Source organism: Engystomops pustulosus, chromosome 5 (assembly GCF_040894005.1).
Source record: "Engystomops pustulosus chromosome 5, aEngPut4.maternal, whole genome shotgun sequence".
Taxonomy (NCBI): Eukaryota; Metazoa; Chordata; class Amphibia; order Anura; family Leptodactylidae; genus Engystomops; species Engystomops pustulosus.
Genome location: NC_092415.1, coordinates 133,052,896 through 133,071,116, shown reverse-complemented (window position 1 = coordinate 133,071,116; position 18,221 = coordinate 133,052,896). Strand labels below are relative to the sequence as shown.

The window sequence follows — 18,221 nt, the reverse complement described above, 5'->3', positions numbered from 1 at the left end:
AGCTCCAGGGCATCCATTTCAAGGACCGGTGCCCAGAACTGGACAGCATATTCCAGGTGATGCTGATCCAATGCCTCGTACAGTAGTAATATTACATCCCTATCACGAGTCCATACCACTTTTAATACATGGCAAGATTCTACTGTCTTTAGAGGCAGCTGATTGACATTGCATGCTGTTATTTAATTTATGATCTACTAGTACCCCCAGGTCCTTCTCAACAAGGGACTCTCCCAAGGACATATTTTGCCTTTGGATTATTACCCCCCAGGTGCATAACCTTACATTTATCCACATTGAACCTCATTTGCCAAGTGGATGACCAAACACTCAGTTTGTCCAAGTCACCCGGCAGCCTATGAACATCCTTCATAGACTGTATTACACTACACAGTTTGGTGTTATCTGCAAAAATAGATACAGTGCTATTAATTCCTACCTCTATATCACTAATAAATATATTAAATCGTAGTGGGCCAAGCACAGAACCACCACTCATAGCTGGTGACCATTGACCATAACTCTCTGGATCCTTCAGACAGTTTTCAATCCAATTGCAAATGATTTCTGCCAAACCAATAGACCTTATTTTACCCATCAGTCGTCTATGAGGGACATAGTCAAATCCCTTTGCAAAGTCCAAAGTCAGTTTATTTTTTTATGTGCTGGGCATACTGGGGGCTGGCAGGCTATATGTCACATGGGGCTGACTATATGCCACACGGGCAGGCAACACGCCACAGGGGGCTGGCTGGCAGGCTACACGCCACAGGGGGCTGGCTGGCAGGCTACACGCCACAGGGGGATGGCTGGCAGGCTACACGCCACAGGGGGATGGCTGGCAGGCTACACGCCACAGGGGGATGGCTGGCAGGCTACACGCCACAGGGGGATGGCTGGCAGGCTACACGCCACAGGGGGATGGCTGGCAGGCTATACGCTAACTATATACTACAGGGGACTGGATGCCTATATACCCTCACTGGCCACTTTATTAGGTACACCATGCTAGTAACGGGTTAGACCCCCTTTTGCCTTCAGAACTGCCTCAATTCTTCGTGGCATAGATTCAAAAAGGTGCTGGAAGCATTCCTCAGAGATTTTGGTCCATATTGACATGATGGCATCACACAGTTGCCGCAGATTTGTCGGCTGCACATCCATGATGCGAATCTCCCGTTCCACCACATCCCAAAGATGCTCTATTGGATTGAGATCTGGTGACTGTGGAGGCCATTTGAGTACAGTGAACTCATTGTCATGTTCAAGAAACCAGTCTGAGATGATTCCAGCTTTATGACATGGCGCATTATCCTGCTGAAAGATGTTGATGTACATTGTGGTCATAAAGGGATGGACATGGTCAGCAACAATACTCAGGTAGGCTGTGGCGTTGCAACGATGCTCAATTGATACCAAGGGGCCCAAAGAGTGCCAAGAAAATATTCCCCACACCATGACACCACCACCACCAGCCTGAACCGTTGATACAAGGCAGGATGGATCCATGCTTTCATGTTGTTGACGCCAAATTCTGACCCTACCATCTGAATGTCGCAGCAGAAATCGAGACTCATCAGACCAGGCAACGTTTTTCCAATCTTCTACTGTCCAATTTCGATGAGCTTGTGCAAATTGTAGCCTCAGTTTCCTGTTCTTAGTTGAAAGGAGTGGCACCCGGTGTGGTATTCTGCTGCTGTAGCCCATCTGCCTCAAAGTGCGACGTACTGTGCGTTCAGAGATGCTCTTCTGCCTACCTTTCTCTTTCGGACCATTCTCTGTAAACCCTAGAGAGGGTAGTGCGTGAAAATCCCAGTAGATCAACAGTTTCTGAAATACTCAGACCAGCCCTTCTGGCACCAACAACCATGCCACGTTCAAAGGCACTCAAATCACCTTTCTTCCCCATACTGATGCTCGGTGTGAACTGCAGGAGATTGTCTTGACCATGTCTACATGCCTAAATGCACTGAGTTGCCGCCATGTGATTGGCTGATTAGAAATTAAGTGTTAACGAGCAGTTGGACAGGTGTACCTAATAAAGTGGCCGGTGAGTGTATATCAAATTATTTGATTATATTATTATATAAAGCCCCAAAATTATTAAATGGATCTTGTCAGCACTGATAAGCCCAGTAATTAGCAGTGGTTCCATGTGCAGCATGTAATGTGCTTTCCTTATAACTGCTTGCCACCGCCAAATTCCATCATGATCGACGTTTCTACTTCTAAACTGTCAGGGTGCCACCGCATGTTACACATTCTGGTTGCAGTGTGTGAACTGTGCATGCGCAGGAACCCAGGAAACACAAGACATACACAAAACACATCAGAAATGCAGGACAGTTTGAAAGTAGAGAAGTCAGTCACAATGGAGGGGGACACTAATCCTAAATTTGGCCTTCAGCACCCGCCTCCCTGACTATGTGATGCTCTTTAACACACTGATTTAATTTTCATTTTTTCCACACTGCAACAGGACTTTATAAAAAAAAAAAGTGGATCACATGCTGTACACTGCACTGGTTTACTGGGAATTACTTGCTCCGTTCCCTCTAAGTATAAATTGTTTTATTTTTGTATATTGCCCCCAAAATTCTTCTACACTGTTACCTTTGCATTTTTCAAACTAGGTCCCCTCAAGAATTTCAGTAGTGGACCCCCTCATTAATCAAACACATCGCGTCCCTGCCGAATTTTACATAATGGGCTGCCTTATGCCCCGGAAGAAGCCTGAATAGGCAAAACCTGGGTCGGGCGAGGTGTTTTAGGCGTCTTATGCTTTTACTATATGCGCGCTTTTAAACTGGAATGTGTGAGTATATACAATAAATACTATTTCCTTTTTGAACCTGGCAATCTGCACTATCCTTTCGCATACCTCCTGATGTAGGATTGGGAACACACCGTGGACACGGTAACGAGACGAGGATTGTGTTTCAACCCACTAAAGGAGGACAATTGGCGATGCAAGGAGTCGGGGATATCTTTTATTTCCAGTCCATGAAGAGGTGGTGAGAGGCTCTCGCCACTTGACAAACAGCATAAGGAGTAGAGCACTAATTTTATATCTTTGCCTTATTATACACACTGCCCTGCCACCATCATTCTGCACACTCCGGCTGGTGCACCACTTCATGGTCATTTTTCACAAGACTGCCAATGGCAGGAAAATTCAGCCCACATCCGAACAAATGATAAAAAGTCACTTATTTTCTCATACGTTAAAAATAAATATCAAAGTAGCAGTGCTACAACATGCTTAAAAGGGATGTGTTTAAAAACAGTGTCAACAACCCTTTATATTGTAAACCTTATTATAGTTAATATAGATGTTTTCTTATGGCCAAACGAAGCAGGAACTAGAGTTGGCTTGGTTTTAAGTGAGAACCGCTACTTTACAAAAATTTATTTTTACCCTGTATGACAGTGGTGGCGAACCTATGGCACGGGTGCCAGAGGTGGCACTCGGAGCCCTCTTTTTGGGCACCAAAGCCATCAACATAGCACTTAGAAATCAAAGAATCATCCTGCAGTCCAGGGAGACTCGAGAAATGATGCTCTCAGTGCTATTTTAAAGCAACACATTCTTGATTGCTTGGGACTGCAGGAAGAGGTAGAACATGTGGAAGGGGAGGATTATTTTTAGAGCTCTTCTAGGCCCCACATTTCTTCCTGTACAGGGGGACCATAGTGACTAACATTAGTCAAAAGTTGCCCTTCTTCTTTCAACTGTTTTGTTGTCCTCAAGAGGCCAGTATGATTGAAAGTTGTGGTAGAACAGGTAGAACATTACTACTTAAATTGGTGTGCTGGCACTTTGCAATAAATAAGTGTGTTTTGGTTGTAGTTTGGGCACCCGGTCTGTAAAAGGTTCGCCATCACTGCTGTATGATATCAAACAGTGAGACCTATAGGGGCTGCACTTTCTGTTAATTCACCTATAATATGACCCTGTATCATATTATCTGAGCCTATAAGGTCCCTACTGGGGACTCCCTATAACCATTCACATGAAATTGGTTCATTATGCTCAAACTATAAAAGCAATCAACACTGGTATGCTCCCATAGTTAATGTAGATTGAGTATACAGGGGGAGATTTATCAAGATGCCCAAAAAAGAATGTGCTTAGTTGCCCATAACAACCAATCACAGCTAAGCTTTTGTTTTACCAGTGCTGATGAATATTTTAAAGGGGAGCTGTCATTGGTTGCCATGGGAACCTAAACACATTCTTTTAGGCAGAGTCTTGATAAATCTCCCCCACAGAGTAGTATTCACTATAGAGAAAAAGGGAGATCAACGCTGCTAGTTCAAAGCTAGTTTCACCAATAAAACTGGCTTCATCAGGGTTTAAGTGCTAACACTAATCACGTCGGAATTATAAAGTTTAAGCCACTCCCATTATTGTAGCTAATAGAAGATTAGGTATTTGACGTTCCCTGAATGATAATGTGCCGATAGGAGTCAGCTATCGGATCGCCATAAAATGTAGTCCATCAGAACATTTAGTGAGCTGTACCACCCACACAGCTTCATTATGTACTTCCCATAGGTGGACACTGCTGACTGTCAGCGGGTCAAGTTAGCTAATACAACTTTGCACATGTCTGTGCACTTAGCCGCTGATGATATGAAAATAGGTGGGGTATCCTAAGGGTTGAATGACATTTGTGCTTTCTCCTTCAAAATCAAATTCACCTGTTCAGTTCATGTCTTGCACCTGTGCAATTGACAAAACTGCACCTAAAACCACCTCAAAACTAATTGCAATGCTGTTTTAACTGCAACGTGTCACACGTTGCAGTTAAAACTGGATCTCAATCAGCTTTGAGGAGGTTAAGTGTGAAGACACACACAGCGTTTTTAGGCCAATTTGGGGCTGTTTTCAGATTGTTAAATTGGTCCGGTTTTCTGAATTTGCCCAATTAAAAACGGACAAAAACGCATGCGTTTTAAAAAAACTGATGCGTTTTTTAACGATCTGAAAACGTACTCACTAAAAACGGCCCAAAAATGGCCTAAAACGCCACGTGTCTTCACCCTTTGTCAATTTAACAGGTGAAAGACAGGAACTGAACGAGTGAATTTGATTTTGAAGGGGAAACCTGCTCCACAAGTCATTCACTCGTTCAGTTCCTGTCTTTCACATGTTAAATTGACAAAACCGCACCTAAAACCACCTCAAAGCCGATTGCGATGCAGTTTTAACTGCAACATGTGACTGCACCCTCAGGGTGCAGTCACACATTGCAGTTAAAACTGCAACGCAATTAGTTTTGGGTTGGTTTTAGGTGGTATAACTTATTTTAACAAGTGAAAGGCATCAAATCAACAGGTGAATGAAATTTGTGGAACAGCTTTCTCCTTCAAAATCAAATTCACCCATTCAGTTCATGTCTTTCACCTGTGAAATTGACATAACCGCACCTAAAACCACCTCAAAACTAACTGCGATGCAGTTTTAACTGCAACGTGTGACTGCACCCTCAGTCTGCGCATGTCAACGCACTTAAACAAAAAAAACAGGTTAGTACACATCTCAGCTGCCACGGAACATCATACTGCACACCTCAGTTGAAGTTCATAGTTCAGACCTCAACTGCTGCAGAACCTCCTCATTCATTCCTCAGCTATTGCAAACCTCATGAAACAAACCTAAGTTCTTACAGAATTTCATGATACACACCTGAGCCGGCTGCAAAACATCTTATGACACACCTCAGCTGCTCAGCTCAGCTGCCTCATAGCAAAATTGTAGCTGGAGCCCCCTTAATTGAAAGGGGTTCTCTTAAACAAAAACTTAGGGTATCTGCGCTTGTTGTGGAATGGCTACTGAATCCATTCACCAAGCTTCAGAAACAAGCTGAAAGTAGCTTGCTTCTGATGTGGATTCCTGAAGCGATACTGCTGTGGCGTAGCCAGGGGCGCACCTGCCATGAGGTGAGTTGAGATTCTCGCCTCAGGCGGCACGCCTCCTGCTAGACCAGGGGGTGGCGTCGGGCTCCTGCCCGCTGGCATGGGTTCCAGCTGGCACATCTTGTATGCATACGCTGTATGTATTATATGGTATATGGGGGCACACTGTATGTATTATATGGTATAATGCGGCACGCTGTATGTATTATATGGCGGCACGCTGTATGTATTATATGGTATATGGCGGCATGCTGTATGTATTATATGGTATATAGCGGCAAGCTGTATGTATTATATGGTATATGGCGGCACGCTGTACGTATTATATAGTATATGGTGGCACGCTGTACGTATTATATGGTATATGGTGGCACGCTGTACGTATTATATGGTATATGGTGGCACGCTGTACGTATTATATGGTATATGGTGGCACTCTGTACGTATTATATGGTATATGGCGGCACACTGTATGTATTATATGGTATGTGGCAGTACGCTGTATGTATTATATGGTATATGGTGGCACGCTGTATGTATTATATGGTATATGGCGGCACACTGTATGTATTATATGGTATGTGGCAGTACGCTGTATGTATTATATGGTATATGGTGGCATGCTGTATGTATTATATGGTATATGGTGGCACGCTGTACGTATTATATGGTATATGGGGGCACGCTGTATGTATTATATGGTATATGGAGGCACACTGTATGTATTATATGGTATATGGCGGCACGCTGTACGTATTATATGGTATATGGCGGCACACTGTATGTATTATATGGTATGTGGCAGTACGCTGTATGTATTATATGGTATATGGTGGCATGCTGTATGTATTATATGGAATGTGACAGTACGCTGTATTGATTTTATATCATATGGCGGATTGTTGTATGTATTTGTGCTTTGTAGTAGCTTGCTGTGTTTATTATATAGTACACGGCGGGATGCTCTATGTATTTAGCATTGCTTTATTTTCACATTAAACCAATATGATTGGGTCTGGTCCTGACACTCCTTGATATATTACATATATGGAGTGGGGGGGGCGTCTTTCTATAGTTCGCCTCAGGCAGCAGAAAGGCTAGGTGCTGACTTTGCTTTGCAAAGGTTTTCTGCACAACAATCCACAGCAAGTGGTGTGTGTGATCTTGATCCAGATTCAATAGCAAGAGGTGTTCCTGCTGCTGTGTATTTGCAACATCCGCCACCGGGGCCTGGCCTTTTTCGTGGCAGGAGGAAGTCGAGCCCTGAATACCTGGATAGCACAGCTTAGTGGTCGTCGGTGGTCATGGTGCTTGGTATGAGGGAAAGGAGACCTTGTCCACAGTCTGCCAGGTCTGCAGCAGTTGGTATGTGCAAGAAAATAGAGGGAGAGACTGAAGGTGTAGGTTTCTTTCTGGGGCAACCCCGATGTGTAGATAGGGATCCTTGGTGATGGAAGATGGGATGCCCTTAGTGGTACACAGCCTGGCACAGGGATCACTCAGAGGCAATGTTGGTAAAACATTCAACTAACAGTCCTTTATTGGAACTGGACAAAAGCCACAACAGCAGCAAACTTCCACTGAATAGAGATGGTGGTTGCATATGGTTACTCAGGAGCACTCTCAGCCTGGCAAGGAAGCTTTTGGCTGGAGTGAATAGGACAAATGTGTCAGGGAAGCATGCCACAGACCCCTCTACTTCAGGAACTCTGCATCCCCCAGACTTGGTAGCCAACAGACCTTTTGCACTGCACCTGAAACTTTCCACCCACAAGGGGTTTTATCAACTCCCCTTATGAGGTGGAAAACACTCTTATCCAACCAGCTCTCTCCTGGCATTACAAATTTTACAACACATTTATTCTAATTATAAATATTAACATTGCTCCTCAGTTAGAGGGTTATCAGCTGCATTACCATTATCCAGCACTTGAGACCTCCCCTAAGAATCTATAGGGCATGGAGAGGGACTTAGTTTTGCAACACCAGGTTTAACCCTTGCATTGGCGGGGGTGTTGTTCAAGAGCTAAAATGCTGCATGGCAAATCCCCAGGTAATCCACACCACGTGCAGTTACCCTCCCTTAGGGCGCATTCATAAGATGCGTTGCGGCGTGTTTCTGATGCGTTTTTGACGCATTCCAAAGGCTTCAACCTTGTTCACATGTTAACATTGCATTTCCATTGCATTTGCTAAAACGCAATGTTACTTCAACATGTGATTAACGCTGAAGCCTTTTGAATGCGTCAAAAATGCATCAATCAACGCGACGCAATGCATCTTGTGAATGCGTCCTTAAGGTCCTTACACACAGTGCAGATTACCAATTTCCAGCACAGAGTGTGTTTAATCCATAACGTATTACTATAGCAGTAAAGTGTATGGGATTGATAGCAACCCTATACATAGGTTTAGGAAAAATATATAATACACATTTTATACAATATGCATAACACACAGTCACAGGTCAAGCCAACTACATATGTATGTGCAGCACACACAGTTTAATAGTTCTAGTGGGCTCTTACAAGTTATCCTGGACTGCATCATATGGGGCAGCTGAAGACACACACAGTATGGAGAGCACATCTACAAATGCACTTGTGTAGTTACATGGGAAACAAACAAAGGTCCCGTGGACCTTTATTTGCATCATGTTTGTCACCTATGGGCGAGTTCCATAAAGGACAGAAAAACAAGTAGGATCGAATTGTGCCTCGGGCAGTTGGTTCATGCATAGTGGCTGTGGAATCCACAGCATGTGCATGAGGACATGTGCTAGCTGTAGAGAACACGGGTAGCACACATCCTCATTTCCTCCCGTGCTCAGGTAGCCTTAGAGCACATTCACATGAGGAGTTGCGGCAAGTTTTTTGTTGCGTTTTTGACGCACTCCAAAGGCTTCAGCCTTGATCACAGTGGAAATGCAATGTAACCATAGCATGTGATCAAGGCTGAAGCCTTTGGAATGCGTCAAAAACGCATAAAGAAAAGTGACGCAAAGCATCATGTGAACGCGCCCTTAGTCACAGGAGGGGTAGGCTCCTGTGAAAGTGAGCAGAGAGACAGTTACAGTGAGTTCTGGAGCTTCTCTCTGCTCAATTAGTTGCTCCATAGCTACCTCCATACATGTTTACTGAAGAGGCGAAGTGGACATGCATGGAGGTAGCAGCAGGAAGCTGATCCCATCTCCCGGTCCTGATGCTTATGTTTCACTATGGCTCTGCAGCTGTATTGTGTAATGACAAAGAGGAGGGAATGTGGGACACAATGGGGCACAGAGTTGCAATCACAACCCCCCCGCATGTGTTAACGCTTAATTTAACTATGTTAATGCATGTGTAAACATTGCATTAACATATGCGTTTTGTGAACACAATGTTGCCAGGAATGATATTAGGTAAATCTTCTCTTCTCAGCTGTTGTGATACGTTTGTTAACACAAACAAAAAAAGCAACGTGTGAATGCAGCCTCATTGCATTTGTCCACTGACACACCTACCAACAATGTGGCTATAGTTCATTTTCTGACCTTGCTCACTTGTGTCTGCTCCACCTTCAGACAATTTGGAGAAACTCACAGAGATGGTCTATCAAATCAGACAGCCGCATTCAACATATTAATACATTTGAAAAAGGTTTCTTATAATGAACTCTCAATTACGTACGTTTCTATACAATATACTGCAGCGAGCGCTTAATTCAAATCTTAGAGAGACGAGACTACTACAAAATGGCCGGAGTACGCTACAAGCAGACAGCAGTCACCGTGCTCAGCGCACACTCTAGCGCCTGCAGAACGCTCATCGTAGAACATCACTTCCGGAATTCAGACGATTTCCGTTTGGACGTTTACTTTGTAGTAACTCTAGTGTGGGATCTTAGGACATAAGTATTGCGCTGAATTTCACAGTTATCTCCCGCTTTTTCCTTCCCGAGGGCTGTTGTGTCGTACTGCAGTGCAGGCAGTCATGAAGTTAGTCAGGTAAGACTGTGAGGGCGGTGGATGGCAGTGGATTGGATCTGGCGGGAACAATGATGGGGAGCTTGTTGTATCTGCAGCTTCCGTGAAGCGGGCTCCCTGTTTTCTTGTGGGAACTATATACTTACAGCGTCTGTATTTCAGGTTCTTGATGAAGTTGAGTCACGAGACGGTGACAGTGGAGCTGAAGAATGGCACGCAGGTCCACGGCACTATCACAGGTAGGTAGCGTCCACCATTACTGTGTAGGTAGGTCTATGGAGGTCGGTGCAGTTATTTCTGGTATACACTTCATCCTTCTGCTGTTGTGTGATCTCATTAGGGAGAGAAATAGTACCAGTCTCCTTGTCAGTTATTCTGGGCAATGATTTCTTCGGTTCTTTTGGGATCTGAGGTTTTCAGGTTCCTAATCAACTAAAAATGACCCCTATATAAATGAATTCCTGAATGTCACGGTTCTTTTGATATTTAATGTGTATAGTCTCTGGCAAACTGGGAGACTTTGGCGGTGTGTTTTGTATGGCTGTCTGATCAGAGCTGTGCTGGGTTTGGATCAGAGCTGTTCCAGCAACTACCAGAGCAATCATATGCCGGCTGGGTCTATAGAGTCGGCAGTGCCAGCTACTCTATTCACGACACAGTGCTATGCATTGTGGAGACGGCATGAGCCGTAATAAACTGCTTCTCCTGAGGGTCTCTAGCTGTCCCTAACAGACTGATCTGGTCCTGCGCTGATCGCAGAAGAAACTTCATCGACGCTGCTGCAGACTTGAGCCCCATAGTCTGTGGATGGTTAAGCTTTTGTTGTCATAGAACCCATCTACCACTGCTGCCTGCCTTCAAACTTTTAGGGTCCTAAAATCGACCTGACGGGTTTAAGTGTACCCTTATGACTGGCTTTACTTACACCATGGAGTTTCAGATGTTTATCTCGGCCCGTGGTGTGTTATTCATGGGGCTTTAAATTTATAAGGTGGCAGGCTGACACTACATGGCATGAGTAACAGTACTGCAAGCTTGCTTTTTGCAGTAAAAGGGGTTACCATGTCCCTATAAAGGGGTGGGCTTACTTCAGCAAATGATGTTATTTAGCGTATCTGGATTATGTCAGAAGCTGTTTGCTGTTCATACACCACTGCACTTCATTGTCTTCTAGCATGGATCTTTTAAAGCATTGGGTGCTTTATGTAGAAAGCTCCTCTCTCCTGGTTATGTAATAATTCCATGTCCTGTAAAGCTCTTGAAAATGCTGCTCTCGTAACTACATTAACAGGATTTGTACTTTTTCCCTGGGCTAGTTTTTATCCTTTTGAATTACAACAGTTGGACCGGTATTGTCTGTTCTGGGAGTCCATGGGGCTTTGTCAGGACTCTCCAGGCAGCAGTGTCCATGATGTGTACGATTATTGTGACTCCTATGTAATGCATTGAACAGGGTCAAAGACCCCCCAAAAATATTGGCATCTTACAAAATTGATCAAACTGCTGTAAACTCCTGCCTTTTCTTCTCATCATGGTGTGGCTTGGAATGTAATGTATGTTATTTCTGTCCTAGGGGTGGATGTTAGTATGAATACACATCTAAAAGCTGTGAAAATGACTGTTAAAAACAGAGAACCTGTCCAGCTGGAGACATTAAGTATTCGAGGGAATAATATCCGATACTTCATTCTGCCGGACAGTTTGCCGTTGGACACCTTACTTGTTGATGTTGAACCAAAAGTTAAATCTAAAAAGAGAGAAGCTGGTAAGTCCTTTCTCTACAAAGCATTTCATATCTGTAATAATAATCTTATATAGCACCATCATTTCTGTAAAGCTTTACAAATCATAGGGGAGAAAAACATAATGAAACATGACAGAGCACAAACATTACTATGGAACAAAAGCAGTGAGGTCCCTGCTCGCAAGAGCTTAGTCTGAGGAAGAATGAGTTGACTCAAGAAGTAAAGAGCTTGTATAATGGTCCAGCCATTCTTTATAAGGGAATAGAACAAAATATAATAAAATGAATAAAGTGCTGTCGCTTGAACCAGTCATCAGCCGTCTTATATACAAAGTCCAAGGTCACAGTTTCACCACTGTTTCTATCCCTTACGTCATGCCTTACAAGTAGCACCATCAATATTTCAATGCTTTTTGGTTGTATCTTTTCAATGTGTTTGTTAAAGTAAATCGGTCATCAGATGCATGCCAGGGCACTGTTTTCTTTGTTGAACGGCTGCAGCGGCTTGGTACCATAGCTTATAAGAAAATAACTTTTGCAGGATATATAGGGGCAGTTTTGGTTTAAATCTTTTTTTTGTTACCCAAAATAACCAATCACTGAAATTATTAACATTCTCTAAATGTATATACTGTCTTTCTATTTTGTCCAGTACTTTGAACATGAATCCCTTTTATTTGCCCACATTATAAAACGTACAGTAACCCTGGCAATAAAAACGAGATGCATTAAAGGGGTTATCCGAGTTTAAGAAATTAATCTAGGGCCAGGCGGTCCGTCTGATCTGTGCCCCGATTTGATTACAGGGGCTGACCGGAAGCTCCCATCCAACACCATCTCCCAGCGCCCTAGAATACGGAGATGGGCGTGGCTGGCCACCTCGCCAACTGTAAACTCCCTATGCTTGGCTTCTGTGCCCCTGTAAACAAACAAGAGCACGGATCAGACGGACCGTGGTGCAGGATATTAGCAGGGCCAGAGGAGGCGAGTACATGTTTATGGGCCCTTTAAAAAATAATAATAATAATAATCTCTGTCTACCTGAAACTCTGATACTCGGTGCTGTGGGGTTGTAAATGTTCATATATGATACACATGTTAGGACAGATTGTGGGTTCACTTTACATTTCTAAAACGGGATCATTCTTTTAAGTGGGACAATGCATTTATAGTATTTTGACTCTTTTGTTTCTTTTAAAAAAAAAAAAAAACAGTTGCAGGTCGTGGACGAGGGAGAGGTCGTGGACGAGGAAGAGGCCGTGGTAGAGGAAGAGGAGGACCTAGACGATAATTTAAGCGCGAGGGACATTCTCGTATGGACAAAAATATCATTTTGTACAGTTTTTTTTTTTTTCTTTGTTAAATTTTAATAAGTAATGGATTTAGAACTTGTGAACATCCATACTGGGGTTTATGAAACATTGATTTTTGAATAAAACTGTTAAAAGCTTCTACATTCCTTTACTTATTTCTATTTTATATTCTTACATTGATATAAGGTAAAGTTGCAACCTCTAATGATATTGTCCCTTTCACCACAGTACAGGGATGTATAAACGAAAAGGAATATGGGAAAGCAAAAATCCAAAGGTTTTATCAAAACCACGAAAAAATAATTTGGTATATGTGCCATGGTATTGTCCCAAGAATTTGTAAGAGGATTTGTAATTATGACCGTACAATTGAAAAATAAAGCTCATAAGAAAATGGTGCAACTTTTCTTTATAAATTGTAATGGATTTGGAAATGTTCTTTTTATACTCCCAATACAGGCGGTCCCCTACTTAAGAACACCCGACTTACAGACGATCCCTAGTTACAAACGGACCTCTGGATGTTAAAAAGTTATTGTACTTTAGCCCTAGGATACAATCAGCTGTAACAGTTATCACAGGTGTCTGTAATGAAGCTTTATTGTTAATCCTGGTTCTAATGACAACCCAACATTTTTAAAATCCAATTGTCACAGAGACCAAAAAATATTTGGCTGGGGTTACAATGATAAAATATACAGTTCCGACTTGCATACAAATTCAACTTAAGAACAAACCTACAGAACCTATCTTGTATGTAACCCGGGGACTGCCTGTACATGCAAAGAATTTTACATCCTGGCAATGGGAAATACAATTTTGTGTTGCTGGCCTCAACTGAGAAGCCGGAGCTCCTGGGCATGCGCAGTTCGCCAGGATATCAGACGAGTGGGTGCAGTTTAAGATATGAGGATTGGACAGATCGAAAGAGGCTACCGAGGTGTGGAGTAGCTGTAGCTCCTGCTTCACAGTGTGGCTACGCCATGCCCCAGTAGCCTCTTAAGAAAATTGGCATACATATTGGATAAAAGTTCTTTAACCCCTTAAGGACCAGGCCCTCTCGTGTTTGCGTCTCCATTTTTCATTCCCCACCTTCAAAAATCTAACTTTTTAAAATTTCTCCATGCAAAGAGCTGTGTGTGGGCTTGTTAACTGTGTAACAAATTGCACTTAATAGTGGTCGCATTTATTATTCCATGCCTGATACTGGGTAGTGGGGAAAAAATAAATGCAGTGAAAATTATGAAAACACACATTTGCGCCATTTCTTGTGGGCTTGGATTTTACGACTTTCACTGTGCACCCCAAATGACAGGGCTACATCATTCGTTGGTTCAGTACGATCACTGGGATACCAAATTTGTATAGGTTTGATAATTTTTTTCCTACATTTACAAAAATTAACCTCCAACATTTGCGACTTTAACCCCATAATGGAAAATAGCACCCAAACGCAGTGAAAGTTAGATTTTGATTGGGCATTTTTGGATGCGGCAATACCTAATGCGGTTATGGTTTTAACTGTTTATTTATGACTTCTTGGGCAATGGTGGCCAACCTGTGGACTCAGAGCCCTTTCTGTAGGCACACAGGCCATTGCCCCAATTTCACCAAATCTTCCTGCAGTCCCAAGCAACTTAACAATAGCGCTATTTTAAAGCGACATTTCATTGGTTGTTTGAAACTGGGAAAAGTGAGGTGTTGACAGAACTGCATTGTCTTTGGAGGTCATCCTGCTGGACCCAGCATTCTTCCTGGACAATGATGGTCTGAATTTGCCCACCTTCTTTCCACTGTATTGGTGGCCTCGGGGGGCCAATACAATTGAAAGATGTAGAAGAATAGGTAGCAATAAGTTACTGCTTGAAATGCCATGTTGGCACTTCAGGGTAAATAAGTGGATTTTGGTTGTAGTTTGGGCACTGTCTCTAAAAGGTTTGCCATCACTGTTCTAGGGAAAGGGGGCGATTTGAACTTTTAGGTTTTTTCATTTTACCATTTTTCAGACTCCCTAGGGTACTTTAACCCTAGGTTGACTGATCCTGCCATACTACAGTTGTTGCAAGCTTTCAGGGTGCACAGTTCCCTTCAGGCATGGATACAAATGAAGCACTGAGAGAAAAACACAACTCCTTCCTCAGTAGTCAAAAATGCCTGAACCTGGTCTGTTTTTTTTTTTTTTATTATATGGAGATGTTCCTCTGTCCAAAATCCGATCTGGATAGTTCAACCTTAATCTGGATTCTCGCTTCCCTTTTTTTTTTTTTTTTTTAATGGAAGACTCTACTGCAGAACACAAAAGAAATTACAAAGTATTATCTCAACCCCTTCAGTAACGATGGTCATTGTTGCCAGAAAGATCAGATCAATCTTTGATGTTCTGCTATGCACTTCTTTAAATGACAAACTCTCTGGAAAAGCATTACATATTATAACAACTTATTTTTGTCATCATAGTATCATAGTATATAAGGCTGGAAGGAGACTCAAGTCCATCAAGTCCAACCTTCAAGAATTAAATAAATGTTTTATCCCCATAACCTGTGATATTTTTTCTCTCCAGAAAGTCATCCAGGCCTCTCTTGAACATGTACATAGAGTCGGCCATAACAACCTCCTGCGGCAGAGAGTTCCATAGTCTCACTGCTCTTACAGTAAAGAACCTTTATCTATGGTGATGGTAGAATCGCCTCTCCTCTAGGCGTAGAGGATGCCCCCTTGTCCTGGTAACAGGCCGAGGTATAAAAAGATCTTTGGAGAGATCCTTGTACTGTCCGTTCAGGTATTTGTACATTGTAATGAGGTCTCCCCTCAGTTGTCTTTTTTCTAAACTGAATAATCCCACATTTTGTAATCTGTCAGTGTATTCTAGTTCCCCCATTCCCCTAATAATCCTGGTTGCTCTCCTCTGCACCCGTTCCAGCTCTACTATATCCTTTTTATACACTGGTGCCCAAAACTGTACACAATATTCCATGTGTGGTCTGACCAGGGATTTGTATAAGGGCAGAACTATGTCTTTATCATGAGAATCTATTCCTCTCTTGATACATCCCATTATTTTATTTGCTTTAGCAGCAGCCGCCTGGCTCTGGTCACTAAAATTAAGTTTACCATCCACCAATACGCCCAAGTCCTTTTCAGCTTCAGTTTTACTAAGTAATTGACCGTTTAGAACATAATCATACTTTTTGTTTCCATGGCCCAAGTGCATAACTTTACATTTATCTACATTAAACCTCATCAACCATTTCTCTGCCCACCCCTCAAGCTTCCACAAATCCCTCTGTAATGCTAAACTATCGACCTCAGTATTTATTACTTTACACAGCTTAGTATCATCTGCAAATATTGAAACTTGACTGTGTAAACCCACTACAAGGTCATTAATAAAAATATTAAAAAGAAGTGGCCCCAATACTGACCCCTGTGGCACTCCACTGGTAACATCAACCCAAACTGAGAATGTGCCATTAATGACTACCCTCTGTTTTCTATCACTAAGCCAATTACTTACCCAGATACACAGAATTTCTCCTATTCCCAGCAGTCTCATTTTATATACCAACCTTTTATGTGGCACGGTGTAAAATGCCTTTGAAAAGTCCAGATATACAACATCCACAGCGTCCCCCAGATCCAGTCTTGACCTTACCTTCTCGTAGAAACCAATCAGATTAGTCTGACAGGACCGATCTCTCATAAACCCATGCTGACGCTGGGTTATAAGGTTGTGCACAGTGAGATACTCCAGGATAGCATCTCTAATAAACCCCTCAAATATTTTCCCCACCACAGCAGTTAGACTTACGGGTCTGTAGTTTCCAGGATTGCTATTTGATCCTTTTTTGTATATTGGTACCACATTTGCTAAGCGCCATTCCTGTGGAACATAACCAGTCCTCAGTGAATCTTCAAATATTAAAAATAACGGTCTGTCTATCACCGTACATAATTCATGCAGAACCCGGGGGTGTATGCCATCTGGCCCCGGTGATTTATCTATCTTAGTGGTTGCGAGGCGGCGCCGTACCTCTTCCTGGGTTAAACTGTTGACATTATAAAAAGAATTTACATTATTCCTCATTGTGTCTTCCACCAGGGGATTTTCCTGGGTAAAGACAGTTGAGAAGGCGACATTCAGTAGATTGGCCCTTTCCTCATCTCCTTCCACCATGACCCCCATGTTATTTCTAAGGGGACCCACACTCTCTGTTTTTAATTTCTTATCATTTATATACTTGAAAAATAATTTGGGATTATTTTTGCTCTCCATGGCAATATTTCTCTCAGTCTCTATTTTTGCGGCCTTTATCTACTTTTTACTGGATTTATTTTTCTCTCTATAATCCCGTAATGCCTCATCGCTACCTTCACGTTTTAGCACCTTAAACGCTTTATCTTTCTCGCTTATTGCTTTCCTTACAAGACTAGTTAGCCACATAGGCTTTTTCTTGTTCCTTTTATGCTTTTTCCCATAAGGTATGTGTTTCTCACAGGACTTTTTCAGAATATATGAGAAAAAGTCCCATTTTTGGGGGGGGGGCTTTTGTCTTTGAGAGCATTATCCCAGTCTATGCCTTTAAGGTCTTCCCTTAGTTGATGAAAATTTGCCCTCCTGAAGTTTAGAGTGTTGGTTGCCCCTTCACTAACGCTCTTAGTAAAGCGTAATACAAAATCAATGATATTATGATCACTATTCCCCAGGTTCCCCCCAACCTGTAGTTTTGATACCCTATCAGGTCTGTTGGTAAGGATAAGGTCCAGCAGTGCCCCCCCTCTTGTTGGCTCCAGGACTAGTTGCGACAGGTAATTGTCTTTTGTTGTTGACAAGAACCTGCTACCTTTGAAGGACCTGCAGGTTTCTGCCCCCCAGTCAATATCTGGGTAATTGAAGTCCCCCATGATAAGCACTTCACCTTGCTTTGAAGCCGCATCCATTTCACTTATCAGCATTTCCTCTGCTGCCTCCATTATATTTGGAGCCTTATAACAAACCCCTAGTAATATTTTATTATTCTTTTTCCCTCCTCTTATCTCCACCCATAGGCACTCCACATTTGCGTTACTGATGTCATCTCGCAGGACGGGCTTGAGGCAAGAATTCACATATAAACAAACCCCTCCCCCTTTTTTATTTATACGATCCTTTCTAAAAAGACTATAACCATCTATAGTAACAGCCCAGTCATAGCTACTGTCCAGCCATGTCTGGCTGATACCCACTATATCACATTTCCGCTCCAACATCAAGAGTTCCAGTTCCTCCATTTTGTTT

At 42.6% G+C, this 18,221-nt stretch overlaps 1 protein-coding gene across 1 annotated transcript; it reads left to right on the top strand.

Annotated features, from left to right (window-relative positions):
- Positions 1–9,691: 9,691 nt before the first annotated feature.
- Positions 9,692–13,084, top strand: SNRPD1 (small nuclear ribonucleoprotein D1 polypeptide). Its single transcript, XM_072153080.1, has 4 exons — positions 9,692–9,907; positions 10,049–10,125; positions 11,460–11,651; positions 12,845–13,084. The coding sequence occupies exons 1-4, from the start codon at positions 9,894–9,896 to the stop codon at positions 12,919–12,921; spliced, it is 360 nt and encodes a 119-aa protein (XP_072009181.1). The 5' UTR covers positions 9,692–9,893; the 3' UTR covers positions 12,922–13,084.
- The last annotated feature ends 5,137 nt before the right edge of the window (positions 13,085–18,221 follow it).